The 17,822-nt window shown below is 39.6% G+C and overlaps 2 protein-coding genes across 2 annotated transcripts in view; one reads left to right on the top strand and one right to left on the bottom strand.

Moving 5' to 3' along the window:
* The window catches only part of LOC141431009 (somatomedin-B and thrombospondin type-1 domain-containing protein-like), a 106,072-nt gene extending 94,237 nt beyond the window's left edge, over positions 1–11,835 (top strand). Inside the window, 3 exon segments of the mRNA XM_074091940.1 lie at positions 9,209–9,236; positions 9,239–9,283; positions 10,102–11,835. Coding sequence (XP_073948041.1) covers positions 9,209–9,236; positions 9,239–9,283; positions 10,102–10,301 — 273 coding nt within the window. The 3' untranslated portion in view covers positions 10,302–11,835.
* On the bottom strand, positions 5,293–8,737 carry LOC141431001 (uncharacterized; the record flags this gene model as incomplete). Its single annotated transcript, XM_074091931.1, is given in 2 exon segments — positions 5,293–6,232; positions 6,486–8,737. A coding segment is annotated over 1 exon segment (1,011 nt). The 3' UTR covers positions 5,293–6,232; positions 6,486–7,546.
* Positions 11,836–17,822: the final 5,987 nt, after the last annotated feature.

Here is a 17,822-nt window from a genome sequence, read left to right as displayed (position 1 = left end):
TCCACACTGTAAGAACACACAAATCACACAAACGCATTGGTGATCCAGCCAAGATCGTCTCCGCAGGACGGAGCCCTTCAATGGTTAATTTGCGTCGAATTGAAATGCAATGCAATTGAAATGCAATTACAGTCAAGAAAAAGTACAGTTAGCGAAAAAAATCTTGTATTTTTTTTTAACAAAAACTTATTCTTTTAAAGTGATATTTATAAGACCCTGTTTGGTATGAGCAGCGGCGGCCTTACCCATTGCGAGGCTCCGGGCGGCAGGTCTTTGCGAGGCCCTTTGTCCTTTTCTAATCTTTTTTTTTTAAATTTGCTCGGGTTTTTCGCGAGGCCCCTGCAAGAGCGAGGCCCCGGGGCCCCGGGCGATTCCCCTGTTCGCCACCTCCTAAGGCCGCATCAGGGTATGAGCGCTGGACGTATCTCGCACAATCGCACAGTTTAACAGTAACTATAGTGCCCGGCCGCGAAGCAGTCAATCCTGACACATTGCACAACTACGAAGTTCCTGATTAATGTTAATGTCAACCATTGAAAAAAAAATGCTATATACTTACTACTCCGTCGCGCGCAACAAGTAAGCATTGCGTTTTTGTCTATGATTCATATTGTCAAAATTAATGTGTCAGGAATTACTTCATAACGGCCGTTGACTATAAACATCTAAAAAACCATAGTAATTTCAAAGAAATAAAACTAATCTAAATAATATAGTTAAAGATCAACCAGAAAAATGGCGTGGTTTTACAATTATTAACATCAAAAGATTGCATTTTCCAAAAAAACGCTTAGAAAAGCTTTGAACAGAAAAGTTGCACTTTGACCCGTCACGTCAGGGAGGAAAGGTTATTTTTCTGAATGAGAGGTGTAAAAAATATTTTATTTAGTCCGTCGGTTAGATTTTTTTTGTCAATCAAATAAAAAATACAAACATGAAGCGCGTCTAGGTTCGGGAGTAGGAGCCTGTGACCTGTGAACTTTACCTTCATCATCATCATTCTTTATTAAATGGACAAAATAAAAAATACGTGTCAAATATTTTCTTATTATCTAATTATTAGCCCTAGCTTATTCGAGAGCCTATTAGCCTAAATTCGAGATCTAAAGCGTTTAGACTTGCGAGAAAAATCGTGCAAGTTGCATTACATTACGGCGCTCGATTGTCCACTACAAACTCGTTGGCTTTACAGCCTCGCAACTTCCACGATTTTCTTGCAAGTCTAAACTCGGCTTAAAGATTCACGAAAATTATTAAGATAAATTCGTAACAAAACGGACACATCCATACAATATTTTGGGGAAACATCTGGAGATAGGTTTTACAGCTCTGAATCATGGACTGAGTCTACCTCCCTAATTTTGTTGAAAGCGGAGAGATATAAACTCAGGTAGATAGAAATGTCCAATTATCAAATACAAGCCTACGAACGCCAGGCTAACAGTGGGGCTACTACGAATTTTGAAAATCGAACTTCGTATAGTACCAACCCTCTCACTCTCGTAGTAAATAATATTAACGTCAGCGGGACGGCAACATACGAAGTTCGAATTTTGCACTTCGCAGTATAGGTGTTATGGAATTAATAAGAAGCAAAGATTGTAGAGCCAATCCATACTAATATTATAAATGCGAAAGTAACTCTGTCTGTCTGTCTGTCTGTCTGTCTGTCTGTCTGTTACGCTTTCACGCCAAAACCGCTGAACCGATTTGGATGAAATTTGGTACAGAGATAGAATAGACCATGGGAAAGAACATAGGCTATGTTTTATCGCGAAAAGAGGCTTTAAGGGTTGAAATAGGGATGAAAGTTTATATGGTGGAAGTTCGTCGCTGTCGAAGATAAAACCATGAAACTTGGCATTTAGGAACTTAATAAAAAATAAGTCGGTATTTGTAAGAGCTTTTTTGAAAATTCGACCTGTGGGGGATGAAATAGGGGATGAAAGTTCATATGGAAGGTCGTCATTATCGAAGATAAATCGATGAGTCTTTATTAAACTTGCCATTTCGGCACGTGATTAAGAGATAAATAGACATTTTGCTCGCGCGTTTTTTAAATTCTTCCTGTATGGGGGTGAAATAGGGATGAAAGTTTATATATAAAGATCGTCATTGTCGAAGATAAATCGATGGTTCTTTGTGAAACTTGGCATTTGGGCACGTGATAAGAGATAAATAGATATTTGTTCGCGCGTTTTTTAAAATTCTTCCTGTGTGAGGGTGAAATAGGGGATGAAAGTTTACATGAAGGTCGTCATTGTCGAATATAAATCGATTGTACTTTATGAAACTTTGCATTTGGGCACTTATAAAAATAAAATAGATATTTGTTCAAGCGTTTTTGAAAATTTTACCTGCGAGGGGATGAAATAGGGGATGAAAACTTATATGGAACGTCGTCATTATCACAGATAAATCGATGAATCTTTATGTTTAGGTATTCGATAAGAACAAAAAAAACTGGTTAAATTCGACTCAGACTCGCGCATCAAGGGTTCCGTACGTAGGTATTTATGAATGAATATCCAGTGTTAGGAAAAAAAATTGCTAATAGAGCTACCTTTATACAAAATTCCAAGTTTCTAGGACAGCCGGAAGTACCCTAAACCTTTTTCAGTTAAGGCGATTTGTATGGAAACACTTTTTTAATGACTGTAGCTTTTTATTGCGTTAACTTAGAAGTTCGATTTTTTCACAGCTTCCGGGACTATTGACCTGAGTTTAGGGTTTTAATTTCAACTCGATACATACTCCGCGCGTTTACGGGATATAGGGTCTAAGGGTTCCATTTTTTTCCTTTTGAGGTACGGAACCCTAAAAAACATTTGTTCCGGCTCTTTTCACATTTCGACATTTTTCATACTTGAAAATATGGGGATGAAAGTTCTTAAGGAATTCCAAACAAATTTACTATAAGTAATTATACTTATCGGAAAAATGTGTAGCTATGCTTAGTAAGAATGACGTCTTAATTATAATCCTACCCTCCTAACTTACAATAAAGGACGTAAGATGTCAAGAGTTCACTATGAAGAATTAGTCCTTTTGTGTTGGCAGGGTAGAATACACGTCGTATTGCTAAAATATGGCTACCCGCAAAATATTTATGTTTTAGAACGAATGGAAGAACAAAAAAAAAATTGTTTAGATATAAAGCATGTATTAAAATAGCTTATTTTCAGTAAACCGTAGAGGTTTCTATGTGCTATTATTGGCAGAATAGGTACCCTAAATAACTTAAACACTTTCCAAAGTTACTATTCCACGCGGACGAAGTCGCGGGCAAAGCTAGTTATATATATTTTAGGAAAAGAATTACTTATTCACACAACCAATGTTTTTTAGTGACATTCAGAATTGATTTGTAACTAAGGCAACGTATTAGCAAAGTACGTCACACTCCCGGGCGAGGAAAGCCGGAGGCTACCCAAGTCAAATTCAATTTAGTACAAAGTCGAACAAGTGCTGTGGCAACTTAATTTCTCGTCTCGGTCGAGTGTAAGGAACGTCAGTCGAGTCGTTGGTATCAGTCACCGTTCGAGTTGTGTCAACAGTAGAGTCTTCGTTTCGTATTTCTAGAGGGAAAAGTCGTTGTACTGGCCTGATACGCTTTCCAGCCGCGGTCCGTACCTGCGCTACTCGTGCGACACCATCGGCGCCAGGAAACAGGTCTTCGATGACTGCCAGTGGCCACGTCACCCGCTTGTTTTCTGTCTCTAATAAAACGATGTCACCTATTTGAATTGGGACTTGACTCATTTTGTCGCGTTTTTGTATAAGTGCGCTGATATACTCATCTTTAAATCGTTTTCGCAAATCTTTTCGTAGATTTTGACAGTATCGATGTCTCATGTTTAAAATGTTTCCATCTACTTCATCCAAATCTGCTACAGGTTGAGACGGCAGTGGCTGGGTGAACATTGCAGGTGTCAACGGCTGTAGCTCCTTTTGATTGCCTACATATGTGAGGGGCCTGCTGTTTATTACTGCCTCGCAATCACAGAGTACAGTCTGCAACTCAACTAGTGTGAGCGAGGCCTTCCCTAGGACCCTGCGCAGGATTTGTTTCAAAAAACCAATAATTCTCTCATAGAACCCTCCCCACCACGGCGCAGCCGGAGGCAAGAAATTCCATTTGATTCTGGTAATAGAAGAGAATCGTTGAATTTCATCCCAATCCAGGGTTCCAAACGCATTGTCAAGTCCTCGGAAGTTAGTAGCATTATCGCTAAACAACTGTTCTATTCTGCCTCGCCGTGCGATAAAACGTCTTAACGCCATCAAAAAATCTCCTGTAGACAATGTCTCTACCACTTCTAAATGTACTGCACGGTACGTGGCGCACGTAAACAATACTATCCACGCCTTGGTTCCAGAGCGAAGAACTAAAGGGCCCGCCAAATCCACACCCGAGAATTGAAACGCTGTGTTAGCCTCCATACGTTCTACAGGTAATACGCCAGTGGGCGCTTCGCAACGTTTTGTTTTAAATCTCTTACACCTTATGCATAGATGTATGACGTTACGAATTAATTTTCTAATCCCAACAATCCAATAGGTTTGACGTAGGCTATTGAGCAACGTTTGGGTTCCAGCGTGTTTCAGCTCGATGTGACGCCATTCGACAAGACGCCTGACAATCGTCTCTGAGCCTGGTAGCACTATGGGAAACTTAAAATTGTAATTTTCAGTTCCCAATGACAGTTTTGTGTTTAAACGTAATATATTTTTGTCGTCAATAAAGGTTTGTAATTTTTTATTGCTAAGTAAACAGTCTTTGTGTTTTTGTTGAATCAACCTTACGAGTACATTCTCTGCGTATTCAAACTCATCATATGTCAATTCTCTGGTAACTGATTTTTTCTTTAAACGCAACATCCAGCATATCATTCTGACAATTTTAATGTAACTTGAGAAATATGTGAACCTGTCTAAAATAGATTCTTCTTGTATAAGCATCGCAACGGTACCAGTTTTCTTCCGTTCGTCTTCGACCGCTGTGGAGTTGACAGTGAAGTCTGTAGTTGGCCAACTATGTTCGTCTAACAACAACCACGACGGGCCTTCCCACCAACGACTTTCGAGGAAACCTTTAGGGTTCACACCTCTGGAAGGTAAGTCTGCGGGATTTAAATGACCAGGTACATGTCTCCAGGCAGTGGTGGAAGTCATGGTTTTGATCTCCTTCACCCGATTATTGACAAACACGCTCCACGGGCCGTCGCCTTTAATCCAAGTTAGTACGACGCTAGAGTCTGACCAATAATACACAGAGCAGTTCGCTATCGCTAGTGATTCGATCGCAGTAACTGCAAGTCTACTAGCCAGCGTCGCAGCAATCAACTGTAGTCTCGGAATAGTAATTTGCTTCACCGGCGTTACCCTTGCTTTTGCTAGCACAAGACTCAGGTTAACTTGCTCACCAAGTTTACTTCGCAGGTAAATGCAGGCTGAATAAGCTTCCTTACTTGCATCACAAAATACGTGCAAAGTGGTTTCACACTCTTTTATGGGAGCACGCGTAAGACGCCTGGGAATTATACAATCATTTATAAGGTAAGCTTGGTCTAACCATTTCTTAAATTCTTTAGCCAATTCTTCGGGTAATTCTTCGTCCCAGGTAAGTTTTCTACACCATGACTTTTGTATTATCATCTTTGGAACAATTGTAGTCGGGCAGGTAACACCTATTGGATCGAAAACCCTTTGAGCAATTGACAATAGCGTTCGTTTCGTTAGCTTTTCGCTTATATTTTTGAAATCAACACTACAATGTAAGCTATCTGTTTTGACATTCCACGTTATTCCCAATATCGAGGTATTTTCAACATTATTATCCACCATTATAGGACTTGAAATCCAACCTCGTAGATCAAACATACCATTCATCATTACGTCTTTCGATTCACGAATGAACTTTTCCAGCTCTTCCTCTGATTCAAGGCTTGTGACACAGTTATCCACGTAAAACGATTTCTTCAACTTTATCGCTGTCTCTTTCAAATTATCTGTGCAGTTGTCCAAGTGATGGTTGATTGTAGCTACTAGATGAAATGGGCTCGACGTTACTCCAAATACAACTCGTCTATGACGATAAGTAACTAGCGCTCTGTTTCCTTCATCATCAGTGGACCACCATAGAAACCGCAGATAATCACGATCTTCCGGGACAATCGAAATTTGAAGGAATGCCTTCGCTATGTCAGCAGTCACACCAATTTTGCTCCTCCTGAAATTTATCAAAAGATTAGGAATTTTTTCGAGAAGATTGACACCTTTTTCTAAACACGAATTTAAAGAAATTCCGTTTCGATCCTTGGCTGACGCATCAAAAACCGGACGTAACTTAGTAGTCAAACTAGACTCCTTTATGACCGGGTGGTGCGCCATGTAATGGCCTTGGATAGACTGATCTGGTGCTACTTCGATTATATTTAACTGCAACCATTCACGGAATACTTTATCGTAATTATCGATCTTACCTAAATGTTTGAGGCGACTCATAGTAGAATCTAATCTTTTCTTAGCGAGGTCGTAGTTCGTTTGTGGACGTGGGACGTCTCGCCATGGCAAACAGACTTCATACCTGCCTTCTGTGTTGATATGAACATTTTCTTCGAAAGCCTTAATGACCTCCATATCGCGAGTCGACTTAAGTGTTTGTTCTGCAGGATCCCTAATGCCTAAAGCTTCCAGACTCCACAAATCTGAAATGTCAAGACTTGTTAGGCTATGAAGTGTAGTGGTCACGTTTGTCATGGAACCTTGAACTCCCGTAACGGGGCCTTGTATAGTCCAACCCATAGTCGTCTTTATAGCCGTCAAATTGTTTTCAAGCTGTACAAAGTCTGTCGTAAAAAGTGAGCCAGAATAGTCAGCACCAATGAGTAAACTTACGTCGTCAGGAGAGTCCGTACAGTCATTTAGTACGATGCCGCGTTGACGCAGTTGCCCAAGTAATACGTTACATTTTAACTTTGGTAAAAAACTACAAATTACATCTTTATCTAAAACACATAAATTCATATAAAAATTTTCGTCGAGATTTTTGACGGAAATGTCATACACATGACACGTCTCTTTTTTCGTCTCGATCCCGCCGAACAAACTATGTGTTAGAACCTCCTTTTTTGTAGATTTCAGTCCAAGTTTTTTGACTAAATCCTTTGTTATGTACGATCGCTGGGCACCACTATCGATAAGAGCTCGTATCGGCATCTCTTTCTTGTCATGCACAATCTTCACGACAACAGTTTGTAGCAACGTTGTTGATGATGCAGACTTTGTATGGCATGACAAGTTACTATGCTCTTGCTGTTTTTCCTGAGTATCGTTGGTGTTCTTCGCCGCTAATTCTGTGCACATGATTGTAAAGTGCCTTTTTTGACAGAACAGGCATTTGGGAAAACTCTTACATTTTTTTGTAATATGATTGCTTTTTAAGCAAATTGAGCACGCTTTCTTGCTTTTGATGTACTCTAGACGTTCTTTCAGCGTCATCTTAGCCGCCTTATGACACTCTACGGCAGAATGAGTATCTTTGTCACACCACACACATGATGAACCGTTTTTCCTTCCATCCTTGTCTTGTTTTCAACTCCGTTACGAAGCAGGCGGTGGGTGGCATGGGTTCAACTAGGGATACGTCATTGTAGTCTCGCCTTGCTAGTTGTATTCTTTCCGCCGACTCCACTTCTTGTCTCAAAAACAGCATTAATTTGGACAGATTTCTGGTTTCCGGTTGAGTGCGATGCCAGGCACGAAGAATTTCTTCCGGCAAAGCAGACTCGATCATGGGAAAGAGCATGATGGCATACTTGTCAGTTGTCACGCCGAGTGTTTCTAGTGCTTGAAGATGCGTCTGGAGGTTATCGTAAAGTGCTGTTAAATTATTTGCAGCTCCTTTTTTCTGCGTCAATGCAAGCAATCCTCTGACATACGTTTCGATGAGGACGTCATCTCGTGCAAATCTAGCCTTTAAAGCTTCGACTGCCTTTTTATAATTTCCCGCAGAAGGTGGGTAACTTTCGACGAGCTGTCGCGCGGCGCTGTTCACGGTCATGGACTGGAGAAGATATTGAAACTTGTCGCAAGCGTCAATGTGGGCGTCTTCGTCTATCTTCTTAAATTGTCCCCAGAACTGCAGCCAGGACTTTATGTTGCCATCGAACTTGACGAGCTCCAACTTTGGCAATGTAGGCAGACGTTGCTTGCCCGTTGTGGGCTTCTGACTCGATTCCGCTGACAATAATGAAGATGCACTATTTGTGCGCGGTAGGGTTTTAGAGCACATCGACTTGACCTTGTGCCAACGTAATTTGTATAACATGGACTTATCTTGGTCTGCTTCAAAAAGAGCTTCGTCGAAGTCCTCAGCCGCGCACCACTGGTCCCTTACTGCCGCTTCTACCTCAAAGAGTTCTGAAGCAGTTTCCGACAATAACTCAAAAATTTGGCCGGCAGTATCTTCTTTGCCTTCAATGGCCTTTTCTATTTTGTCGGCAAGGATGGTGAATTCTCTCCTACATTGGGTACGCTTCCGTTTCAAATCCATGTTCGGGTTTTATTTTTAAGTCACGGTCGCCAGATGTTATGGAATTAATAAGAAGCAAAGATTGTAGAGCCAATTATATATATTTTAGGAAAAGAATTACTTATTCACACAACCAATGTTTTTTAGTGACATTCAGAATTGATTTGTAACTAAGGCAACGTATTAGCAAAGTACGTCACAATAGGCCTGCTAACATTATCACGTTTTAATTTGATTCGAAGCGAAATTCGTCTGTTATCAAACTAAACACAATGGTACTTTAATGAGCAACATGTCTTTACCGCACAAAAGCCGGAAATTCGCGAAAGGTCGCCTTTCACTATGAAAATGGCCTTTTACAAATATTTGCCAGTATTCGGCCGCGTCTAATATTAATATTTCGCTTAGCTGTGACAAAGGTTAGGCGTTATTTATTGTATTTTGCGGCCACTGATGGTTGTTTTTTTTTTAAACGTTTGAAACAATGATATTATATTAGATACAGACCAATCGTATGCAAAAGTTGTACAAGAGGGTCAAAAAGGCGAGTGGCGCAGGTTACGATTTGAGCGTAGCGAACGAGACGCTACGAGATTTGAAATATATGTCACTCCGTTATCAATTCAAGTTCTGATATAATATGTTTATTGAACTGACCGGAAATTGTTTCAGGTATGCGTAGAGTTCCAAGTCACTAAGGTGTCAAAGCCTGCCACATGGACTCTGACTACAAGGCTCTGCGGGAAGGTATGCCACTGTCATGAAAACTCGTCTACACAAGATGTTAATGTAATAAATTACTTAGTAATTCAGTGATACTACTTTATTATCTTATACACATGTCTCACTCTGAGGAAATGCAAGCTATAAAATCAATTGCGGCTGTCAGTTTTGGTGCTTGCAATTAGGTTGGTTCGCAGCGATTTTAAATTGCTTGCATTTCGCCATTATGAGCTCAGCGCAGTTTATAATGCAGTATCAACGATTTCCAAGTATCACGAAAAGGCAAAGTTTGCCCTACATTTGATGCTATGACTGTATAAATATGTATGCCCTCGACTGAACATAATCATTAGGGACCTTTCAGAAATAACGTCATGGAGGGGGATTTAAAGTAAGATAAAATGCGACAGGGGATGGAGGTTAAAAATCCATATTTTTACGTAATTTATGAATGCGTCCTTATCTTGTTTTTTCGAGGTAGGTAACTGTGCTATAATACGCATTAAGCAATATTGCTGCCAAAGAAAAAAATCATTTTGGCAATGAAAATTATTCGATTTAAATATTCTTATTTATTAGTTTGACAAGACTTGGCTTTGTCTTTCATAAAATAGCGGGAAATTAGTCTTTATCCCTTGATTACATCATAGTCTCTACCAGATTAAAGTTTCGTAAAAAATGTGTGGACAGCTTTCGCTGGCCTGAAGACTGACATTGTGCATGTGAACTCAAATGTACCCTCTTATGTGTCAACTGTCATAAAAATTAACAAGGCATTTTACCAATTGCTGCAGACCTCTTTATCATCAGTGACGACAATAACCAAACTAATTTGTTTCTAGGAGAAAAGGTGTGCGTCCTTTGTGAAGCAGCAGCGTTACGACGCGATCTAAAATGGCGGTGCGGCGGACACGGCGTGGCGGGACACACGACGCGATTCTACGCCCTCGTGGCCCCGCACTGCCGTGGCAAGTGGCAGCGTGCCGGAAGCCCCGACAAGCGTAGCCACTGCTGTACCAACCCCCACTTCATATTCGTGTAGACCACCGGCCTATAACGCGATCGTCAACAGTCTGATAAAAAGAGGGCAGTGTTTAGTACTGAAATTAGCAAGTGTCGATCGTCAGTACCTACGACCGCGACTCGCGACCGCGACCTAGTTCGCGCGAGCCAATACTCAAGAGCCCACGCATATAGAGGGCATTCCAGTGTTCCGCGTTCCGCATCTTACGTTCTTTGTAAGTGGTGAGCACGGTGGTCGCTGTGTGCGAAATTTTTAAGGGTGTGGTACATTACGAAGAACTCTGAACCAACTTAGAACTTAGGATCGCTCAGTATCTGATTATTAGGAGTCAGGTGGTTTGTGACACGGGCACAAAATATTTTTTCACTTCTCATGCTCGTAAAGTTCGTGTTTATGCTGTATCTAGGCGACATAAAATGACTTTTTATGCTCTAGTGCATAAAACAAAATCTTCGTCTAATACCAACTCAAGACCAAGGTAATCAGGTGTCAACGGCCACAAACAAAAAAGTTTCTATATATTTATTTATTAATTTATATAAAACTAAAAATCAATCAAATCAATCATAATAAATCAGTAAAATTAAAATAATGGAATGATTATAATAATGCATAAAAAATAAAAGGTTAATAGAAAGTCAATCGTTGTTTCCACTGTTGCTATTGCATTTCCTCGCCATTGAAGTGAAAAGCAGAGTGTAGAGCTCGATCATTTAACCCATTTTCCCCTCGACGTGTCTATCCATATGAACGCCTCGGGTAAAATGTATCGATTTATGCTCTTGTTGTACAATCTACTATTTCATAGCAATAGGTATCAGCAAAGCGAGAGGATGGGGCCTCTGGGATGAGTAGTCAAAATAGAAAATGGTCTTAGGTTCTTATATCCGCCTTCCATTAAAAAAGGGAACCTAATGAGCGGATATGTAGGTAACAGACTGAGTGGAACGGAATAAAAAGAGTATTACTTAATTACTTATCATTCAGTCGAAGCTCGTCTGTGCAGTTCTCCATTGTGAGTTAAAGAGACTCCCCATACGTCCGCTCCACTTTCAGTTTAAGGTGGGCATTAGAATAACTTAGTTGCGAGTTTGCGAGGCGCTTTTAACATATAAACAATGGTCGTGCTTGCTATGTGTCCGTGTGCAATAAAGAGTTATTGTATTGTATTACATTGTATCGTCGCGGTCGTGTGGCGTGGTCACCGGTTGCGGTCGCGAACATCAGAATGCTGCCTTTATCTTAACGGTTAGTACAAACACTCCGAGTGCAGTAACAACTCGATTCTGAACAGAGGTTTCCACAATTTTTATGAAATTAGTTCATCTTTTGTCCACTGCTCGCCTTTTTTGTCAGACTGTTGACTGTATAATCGCGCCGTAAATTCCAATAGACCAACAGAACACACTTTTAGCTAAGTACTTATTAGTTTTAGTTGCTTGGTTTTACAAATACTTATTACACTGATCATGGCTAGAACTTTGATTTTGAAATCACTTAATATTTGTAATTATAATATAATAGTAAATATCATCAAAATATAATAGCATTATTTTTTGTTTTAGGGTTTATATAATATTTCATGATCAGTTTTCGATACCTACTTAATTGACTCAGGCGGGACTTTACGGAGATGCAAAACAGCTGCGTCTGTGCGGAAAATATGTGTTTTCATTCAGAAACCCACCCACTTCCACATAAATCAATTTAACTACTTATGTCACTAGGAATCAACTATCACGATCACCACACTAGATGCTAACTTTAAAACATAGGCCTCCCTCATATACCTCCAGCTGCTTTGGTTGGAAACGGCCTGTATCTATCCTGAACCAGTTCATCCGTCCATATTGTTGATGGACGTCCTACGCTGCGCTTGGCGATACGAGAAAAGTTCTTAATTTCGAGAACTTTTCGGCCTCAACCCACCTTCTACGTATCTCCTCATTTCTGATTCGAACCCGCAGAGAAACCCCTAGCATAGCTCTTTTCGCATAGCTCGCTGAACAACTCTGAGCCTATTAACTAAATGTACATTTACGAACTTTGAAATATACTCAAATAGTAGAGAAGCTCAAAGTACACTGCAACAGCTAAAGTTATAAAATACGTGAATGCGACACAAAAGAGAATACGTTCGCATAAACAACTAACTCCTCTATATATTTTACGCCAGGAATGTTTAACCAAGTTATAATGCAGTTCCATTCTTCGGTTCCCCATCCATGCTACAAAGTATCTAACTTCAATCAATCTAAATTTTCTATTCACCACTTGAGAATAGCTTCTATGTGTAAGCGAGCAAGGTTGAGTACGGATTGGAATTTTGTCGTACTGAATACAGTGATACTCGTATAAGACAGGTACTGTCACGCTTCGCTAAAAAATAAAATAAAATATCTTTGTTTCAGACACGGCGATCCGTTTGTTAGTTGCAAAAAAGACTTCTCGTACTATGTTAGCAAAAGGATTTAAATTCTTCTTTGTCAGGTACTTTTGATAGAGCAGTCGTCGAATAACTCTACGCCGTTTGTCTTGGCAATAGTACGGCAAATCTTGGCTTATTTGTGATACTTATTATCTTACAATTCAAGCTATAAAAATCAATGGCAGCTGTCAGTTCTGATGCCAAGGTTTTCCTTATCATATTATTAGAGCTCTCCAGTCCAGAGCATAGAAGAACGTTCTCTTCATCTTTTGCCATCGACCCTTCCTTGCACTACAAGTCGCTTTATAGAGTGCTCCACACGTCGAATTATCGGATTAAATATCGGAGGACACGAGATCTCACTATGGATGACAGCTACACTTTCACCCGCAGTTCTTCAGGCATGGACAAGTTGGTTGGTTGGACACGCGAAGCATACGTCTCCAATACATCTCAAAAGCGTATCTTTCTTTACCTCTCGCGTTCTGACTATCCATGTTTTGACAACGTATAGAAATATGGGGAGCACTAGAGATCTTATTAGTTGATCTTAGTGGCTTTAGTCATATATTGTCCTGCAATTATCGTGATCAATTTCCCCACTCAAACAACGTCGGGGTTTATTTGGCTCTCCCAATAGCCACTTTGCTGCTAGCTCTAGCTGAGGCACCGACTTCAAACGGTTAGAAAATTATTTCCATGGAAAAAATCTTCTACAAAAAACTGTAGACGATTTTTTACTAAATATTTCCTACCGTAAGATTTTAATATTATGCCTGCGTGCCAGCGTGAATGAGTGTATTGAAATGATAAGAATGATGGATGGCAAAAAAAGCATTTTTATTTTACTAAACTGGAAAATATTCGGTTGGCGTCGTTCCCATTCGCCCGGCAACCGATTCGACACGTGCAAATAAATAAGCATTAAAATTTCAGGACGCAGGATTTTGTGTACTATTTATTGGCGACGCGGAGTATATTGTATGTACGGCCAGTGCATTTTTATTGCTACAAATTTTTAGTTTATTTGCGGAATATGGATGATAAATAAAGTGAAGCATCTGTTACATTGTTATTGGGATGCAAACAGATGCTAACAAATATTAATAATAAAGTGCTTAAAGCAGGTTTTATGGCTTTTATATTGCTTAAAAACTACCGTTTTTATTTTCGAATCTTGCTTAACTATTTTAAAGCATAATAGTGTCATAGCCATAGCCCTGATGTTGCTATATGATTTTGTTTCTACTTATTTCATGAATGAACGTTAAATGAGTTTAACAAATAAAAAATACAAATAGATGTAATCTTATGCTTTACGATGAAAGAAAACATCGCGAGGAAACCTGCAAATAAAGAAATCATTTAATAAGAAGTATTAAGAAAATACAAAATATCCATAGGACTAAAACTAGTATTTAATTAAAATAACTAAAACTAAAACTTTATTTGAAAAAGAAAGGGGTGCATGGTGCCCATCACGCAGGCAGCATTAACGCGTTAAACTGCGATTGCGATTCTTTGCGCGAGAAAGTCGTCGGCGCGAGGGCTGCCTGTTGCCTCCCTTAACCTATTGCTGAGCTCCCTGTGTAGCTCCAGCGCACCCTTACCCCAAGGACCTAGAGTCTCGATGGTTTGTGTGAAGTTTCCAATCCGCACTGGGCCCGCGTGGGAACTACGGCCCAGGCCCTCTCATTCTGAGAGGAGGCCTGTGCCCAGCAGTGGGACGTATATAGGCTGGAATGACGATGATGATGAGACGTAGTCTAACTGTTGTGTTCACCTGTGTTACCACAAAAACTTTAACAACCGTTAAGACGTTCTTTAGTTTTTGTGGTATATTCACCAAGTCTTAACAAATTATGGTGTTGCGAATCGTAAAAGTGTCACATGAGGAATAAACCATCGATTTCTAACCACGTTCGTTCAAAACTTGAAACACGTGGGGACGTCATGTTTCGAATACATATGTGTTTTAACATTTTAACATTTTTGTGCGTAACACTTGGCAGTTAAAAAAATTATTAGTTAAAAAAAATGTGTAAAAATAAAATCCAACTCCTGTTAAAAGTGGTCAATGTTTCAGAATATCACATTACTAACTATATCAATTCTCCTGTCAAGAATGAGCTCAATCCCTTTGTATTAATGATTCACGCTCGTTTTGCGTGTTATATTTCATTTAAACACTGACAGAATGATCTATTTCTAGTAGACTAGATCCATAAAGCACTTATAACAAGAGTTAACACACATATTATTTATTGTATTTTCAGTCGCGTAATTTTGTTTCATACAAAAGTTTTTTTAGTTTACAACTCATTTTGAGTCACCATGTTGCACAAACTGTACTTTACGTCACTACTTAAAAAAAACTTGTATCTCAAATCAATACGTCAACAAAATTGATCTTTGAAACAATGTTCATAAAGTTCACTCAGACAGAAAAAGTGTCGATTATGAGATGCGAGTTTTCTTAAAAGTAGCGACGTTTTGTATGATATCAAATGCAGCTGAAATTATAAGTACCTACATGACCGAAAATACACGACACACAACTCAAAAAATTCTCTATCTGACTTCACCATTGGATTAAATAATAAAGACATACAGACACTATCAGTGGCAATGATAAATAACCCTAAACCCTGGTGGACTGCTCCCGTTGTAAGTTCTATAAGACCAGGCCAAATAGATTGTTTAATTGCTACGAAGGAAGCTACGCGCTTCTACGGCGTAGGCGGCGCGTAGCACAAGCTACGTAAGTAACATAGAAGAACTAATAACTACTGCAATAGGACTGGGCTAATTTGAGGCTCCTATCTGGTTAAAAATAAAGCCTAAATTTATATATTTTTCTCAACTTGCTGTTTATTTGTCTAAAATAGAATTATAAAGCCCCATAATTTTCAATTCACGTATTATACAGGTTTGAATACTCATGAAGTAATTTGAAAATAAAACAGAATAGAGCTTTATTTATGAGGAAGTTTGTAACTCCAGTTATGATTTTGTTATTTTTAATAACATATTATTTAATTCATTAGCCTCATGGGCTTAGTCACGTTCTATATTCTGGTTCACTTATTTTATAAGATTGAATATAAGATGATTCCAGTTTTTATGAGTATCTCACTGAATTATTTTGGATAAGGCTTAGATATAAACTTCTAGTTAAGGTAAATGTAACAATTTTTACAATAAATAAATAGATCTGTTCATTTACTAAAAATAGTTTGTGAATACATATCCTTAATGTAAATAAAATGTTATAATAAATGCATTTTGAAATGGATCTTTGGTTTTATTTAACCAATTGGGAACAGTTATTATCCTGTCCACTCAAATAAGTAAGTATTATAAACACGAGTATGTATGAATGCTTAATGTAAAAATGGCTAAATTGATTTCGATGAGATTTAAAAAGAAGTTATTAAGCCGCGAGCGCGCAACGAGTGAGCAGCATACTTCTTATAGCACGAGCGTAGCGAGGGCGGATAGGGATACGAGGCTGGCAACCCCACGTTCTGGCCGAGGCTTGAATAGTGCTTTTCTCAAACATGACGAAATAAAATAAAATAAAAACGGGCCAAGTGCGAGTCGGAATCGCGCACTGAGCGTTCCGTTTTCACAGCTCCATTGGACAGTAGACCTGAGATTTGATATGAATTTCAGCTTGATACCTACGCGTTCCTGAGAAAAAAGGTCTTGACAGACAGACAGACAGATGGACAAAAAGTGATCCAATAAGGGTTCCGTTTTTTCGTTTTGAGGTACGGAACTAAAAAAAACAAGAAATTAAGCTGGCGGGATGCTAGTCTCGTCGCCCTGTCCTGTTATGTGCGCGCGTGTCGCGCTGGCTGCTGGCGCGGCGGCTGCGGAGCGAGTGGTGCTGGCGGCGGTGCCGCAGAGCTCGTGTTGAAACAAAGGACGGTCGCATTGCCGGCCAGCAGCCGAGAAAGTTGTATGAAATCACTTTGCAGGTCGCTAGAGTGACCGCGCGCAGGCAGCCGAGCCGCAACGCCTGCAGCGCGATACTTCCCGGCCTATTATTTGTAACACACACAATGTCAATATTTCATGTCATGTCTGAGAAAAAATAGTTGGATTTGCGTCCGCGCTCGAAGCAAAATCGTTGCGCGCTCGTGGTGAACTCGTGGCGTCATCATTGCAGGCTTCCTTCGCTTTCAACTCACCTGTAAATCGCCAGTGTGATAAGGCTCTAAGCCACGTGTCGACCGAGATTGAAGTACAAACAATGCACTTTAAAATACAGAATACGGCTAGCAGTTTGCTATTTAGCTAGGTAGATAGTTTATCTTGAAAATTCCTGACTGCCAGTTATTACGACCATGCGCGGGCGCGCCACATCCCTGCGGGGCAGTTTCAACACCGTCCTGCGTATGATAGCAGACAGACTTGACTACATGTCACACTATGAGGGACTGCATTCCCCTACCAGTGTGATACTGTGGTAGAATGAGTAAAATAGTTTTTACTAATTTATAAGTACAAGAGCAAAGACACAGGTAATGACCAATAGCGTGAAACGTAGAGTTACAGTAGATGGGCAAGATATAGGTACCATCAGCCAAATATATGGTCTACCACACTAAAGTTGATAATCGTTTGCATGTCACAAAACAATAAAGCAAATAGACGTGTCTGTCAACTTGAAAGTTCGACTTTAGCGACATATCCATTTGATAGGAACTTGTTTAAAAAATGATAGACCATTTATTTGGCTGATGGTACAGTAAAAACACCCTACGTTTTTAAGTGTGGCTTTCAAAGTCTGTTATTACGGGCGTGAAAACAAAGTTTAGATTAAAATCATATTGAATACATCTTAAAACCGTACCATAAAAATATCGAGAAACCACAGTCTTGCGTAGTCCCGTTTTGTTCGGAAAAAAAGGGAGGACAAAAATCTTCGAAAAACAAAACTGTCTCAAAACACAGAAATTCATTGCCCCTTATCGCATAATTGCCATAATTAATTTCAGGTTATGCAAAATATTCACAAAACTATTCTAATTAGGTATAAATAAACCCGCGTAGCTCACCCAAGAACTATGAGATTTGGCATTTCGGAGACCTCACGCTAGAAC

The sequence above is a fragment of the Choristoneura fumiferana genome, chromosome 9 (assembly GCF_025370935.1).
Source record: "Choristoneura fumiferana chromosome 9, NRCan_CFum_1, whole genome shotgun sequence".
Lineage (NCBI taxonomy): Eukaryota > Metazoa > Arthropoda > Insecta > Lepidoptera > Tortricidae > Choristoneura > Choristoneura fumiferana.
The sequence above is the reverse complement of the archived record's forward strand: the minus strand, read 5'-3'. Positions and strand labels throughout refer to the sequence as shown.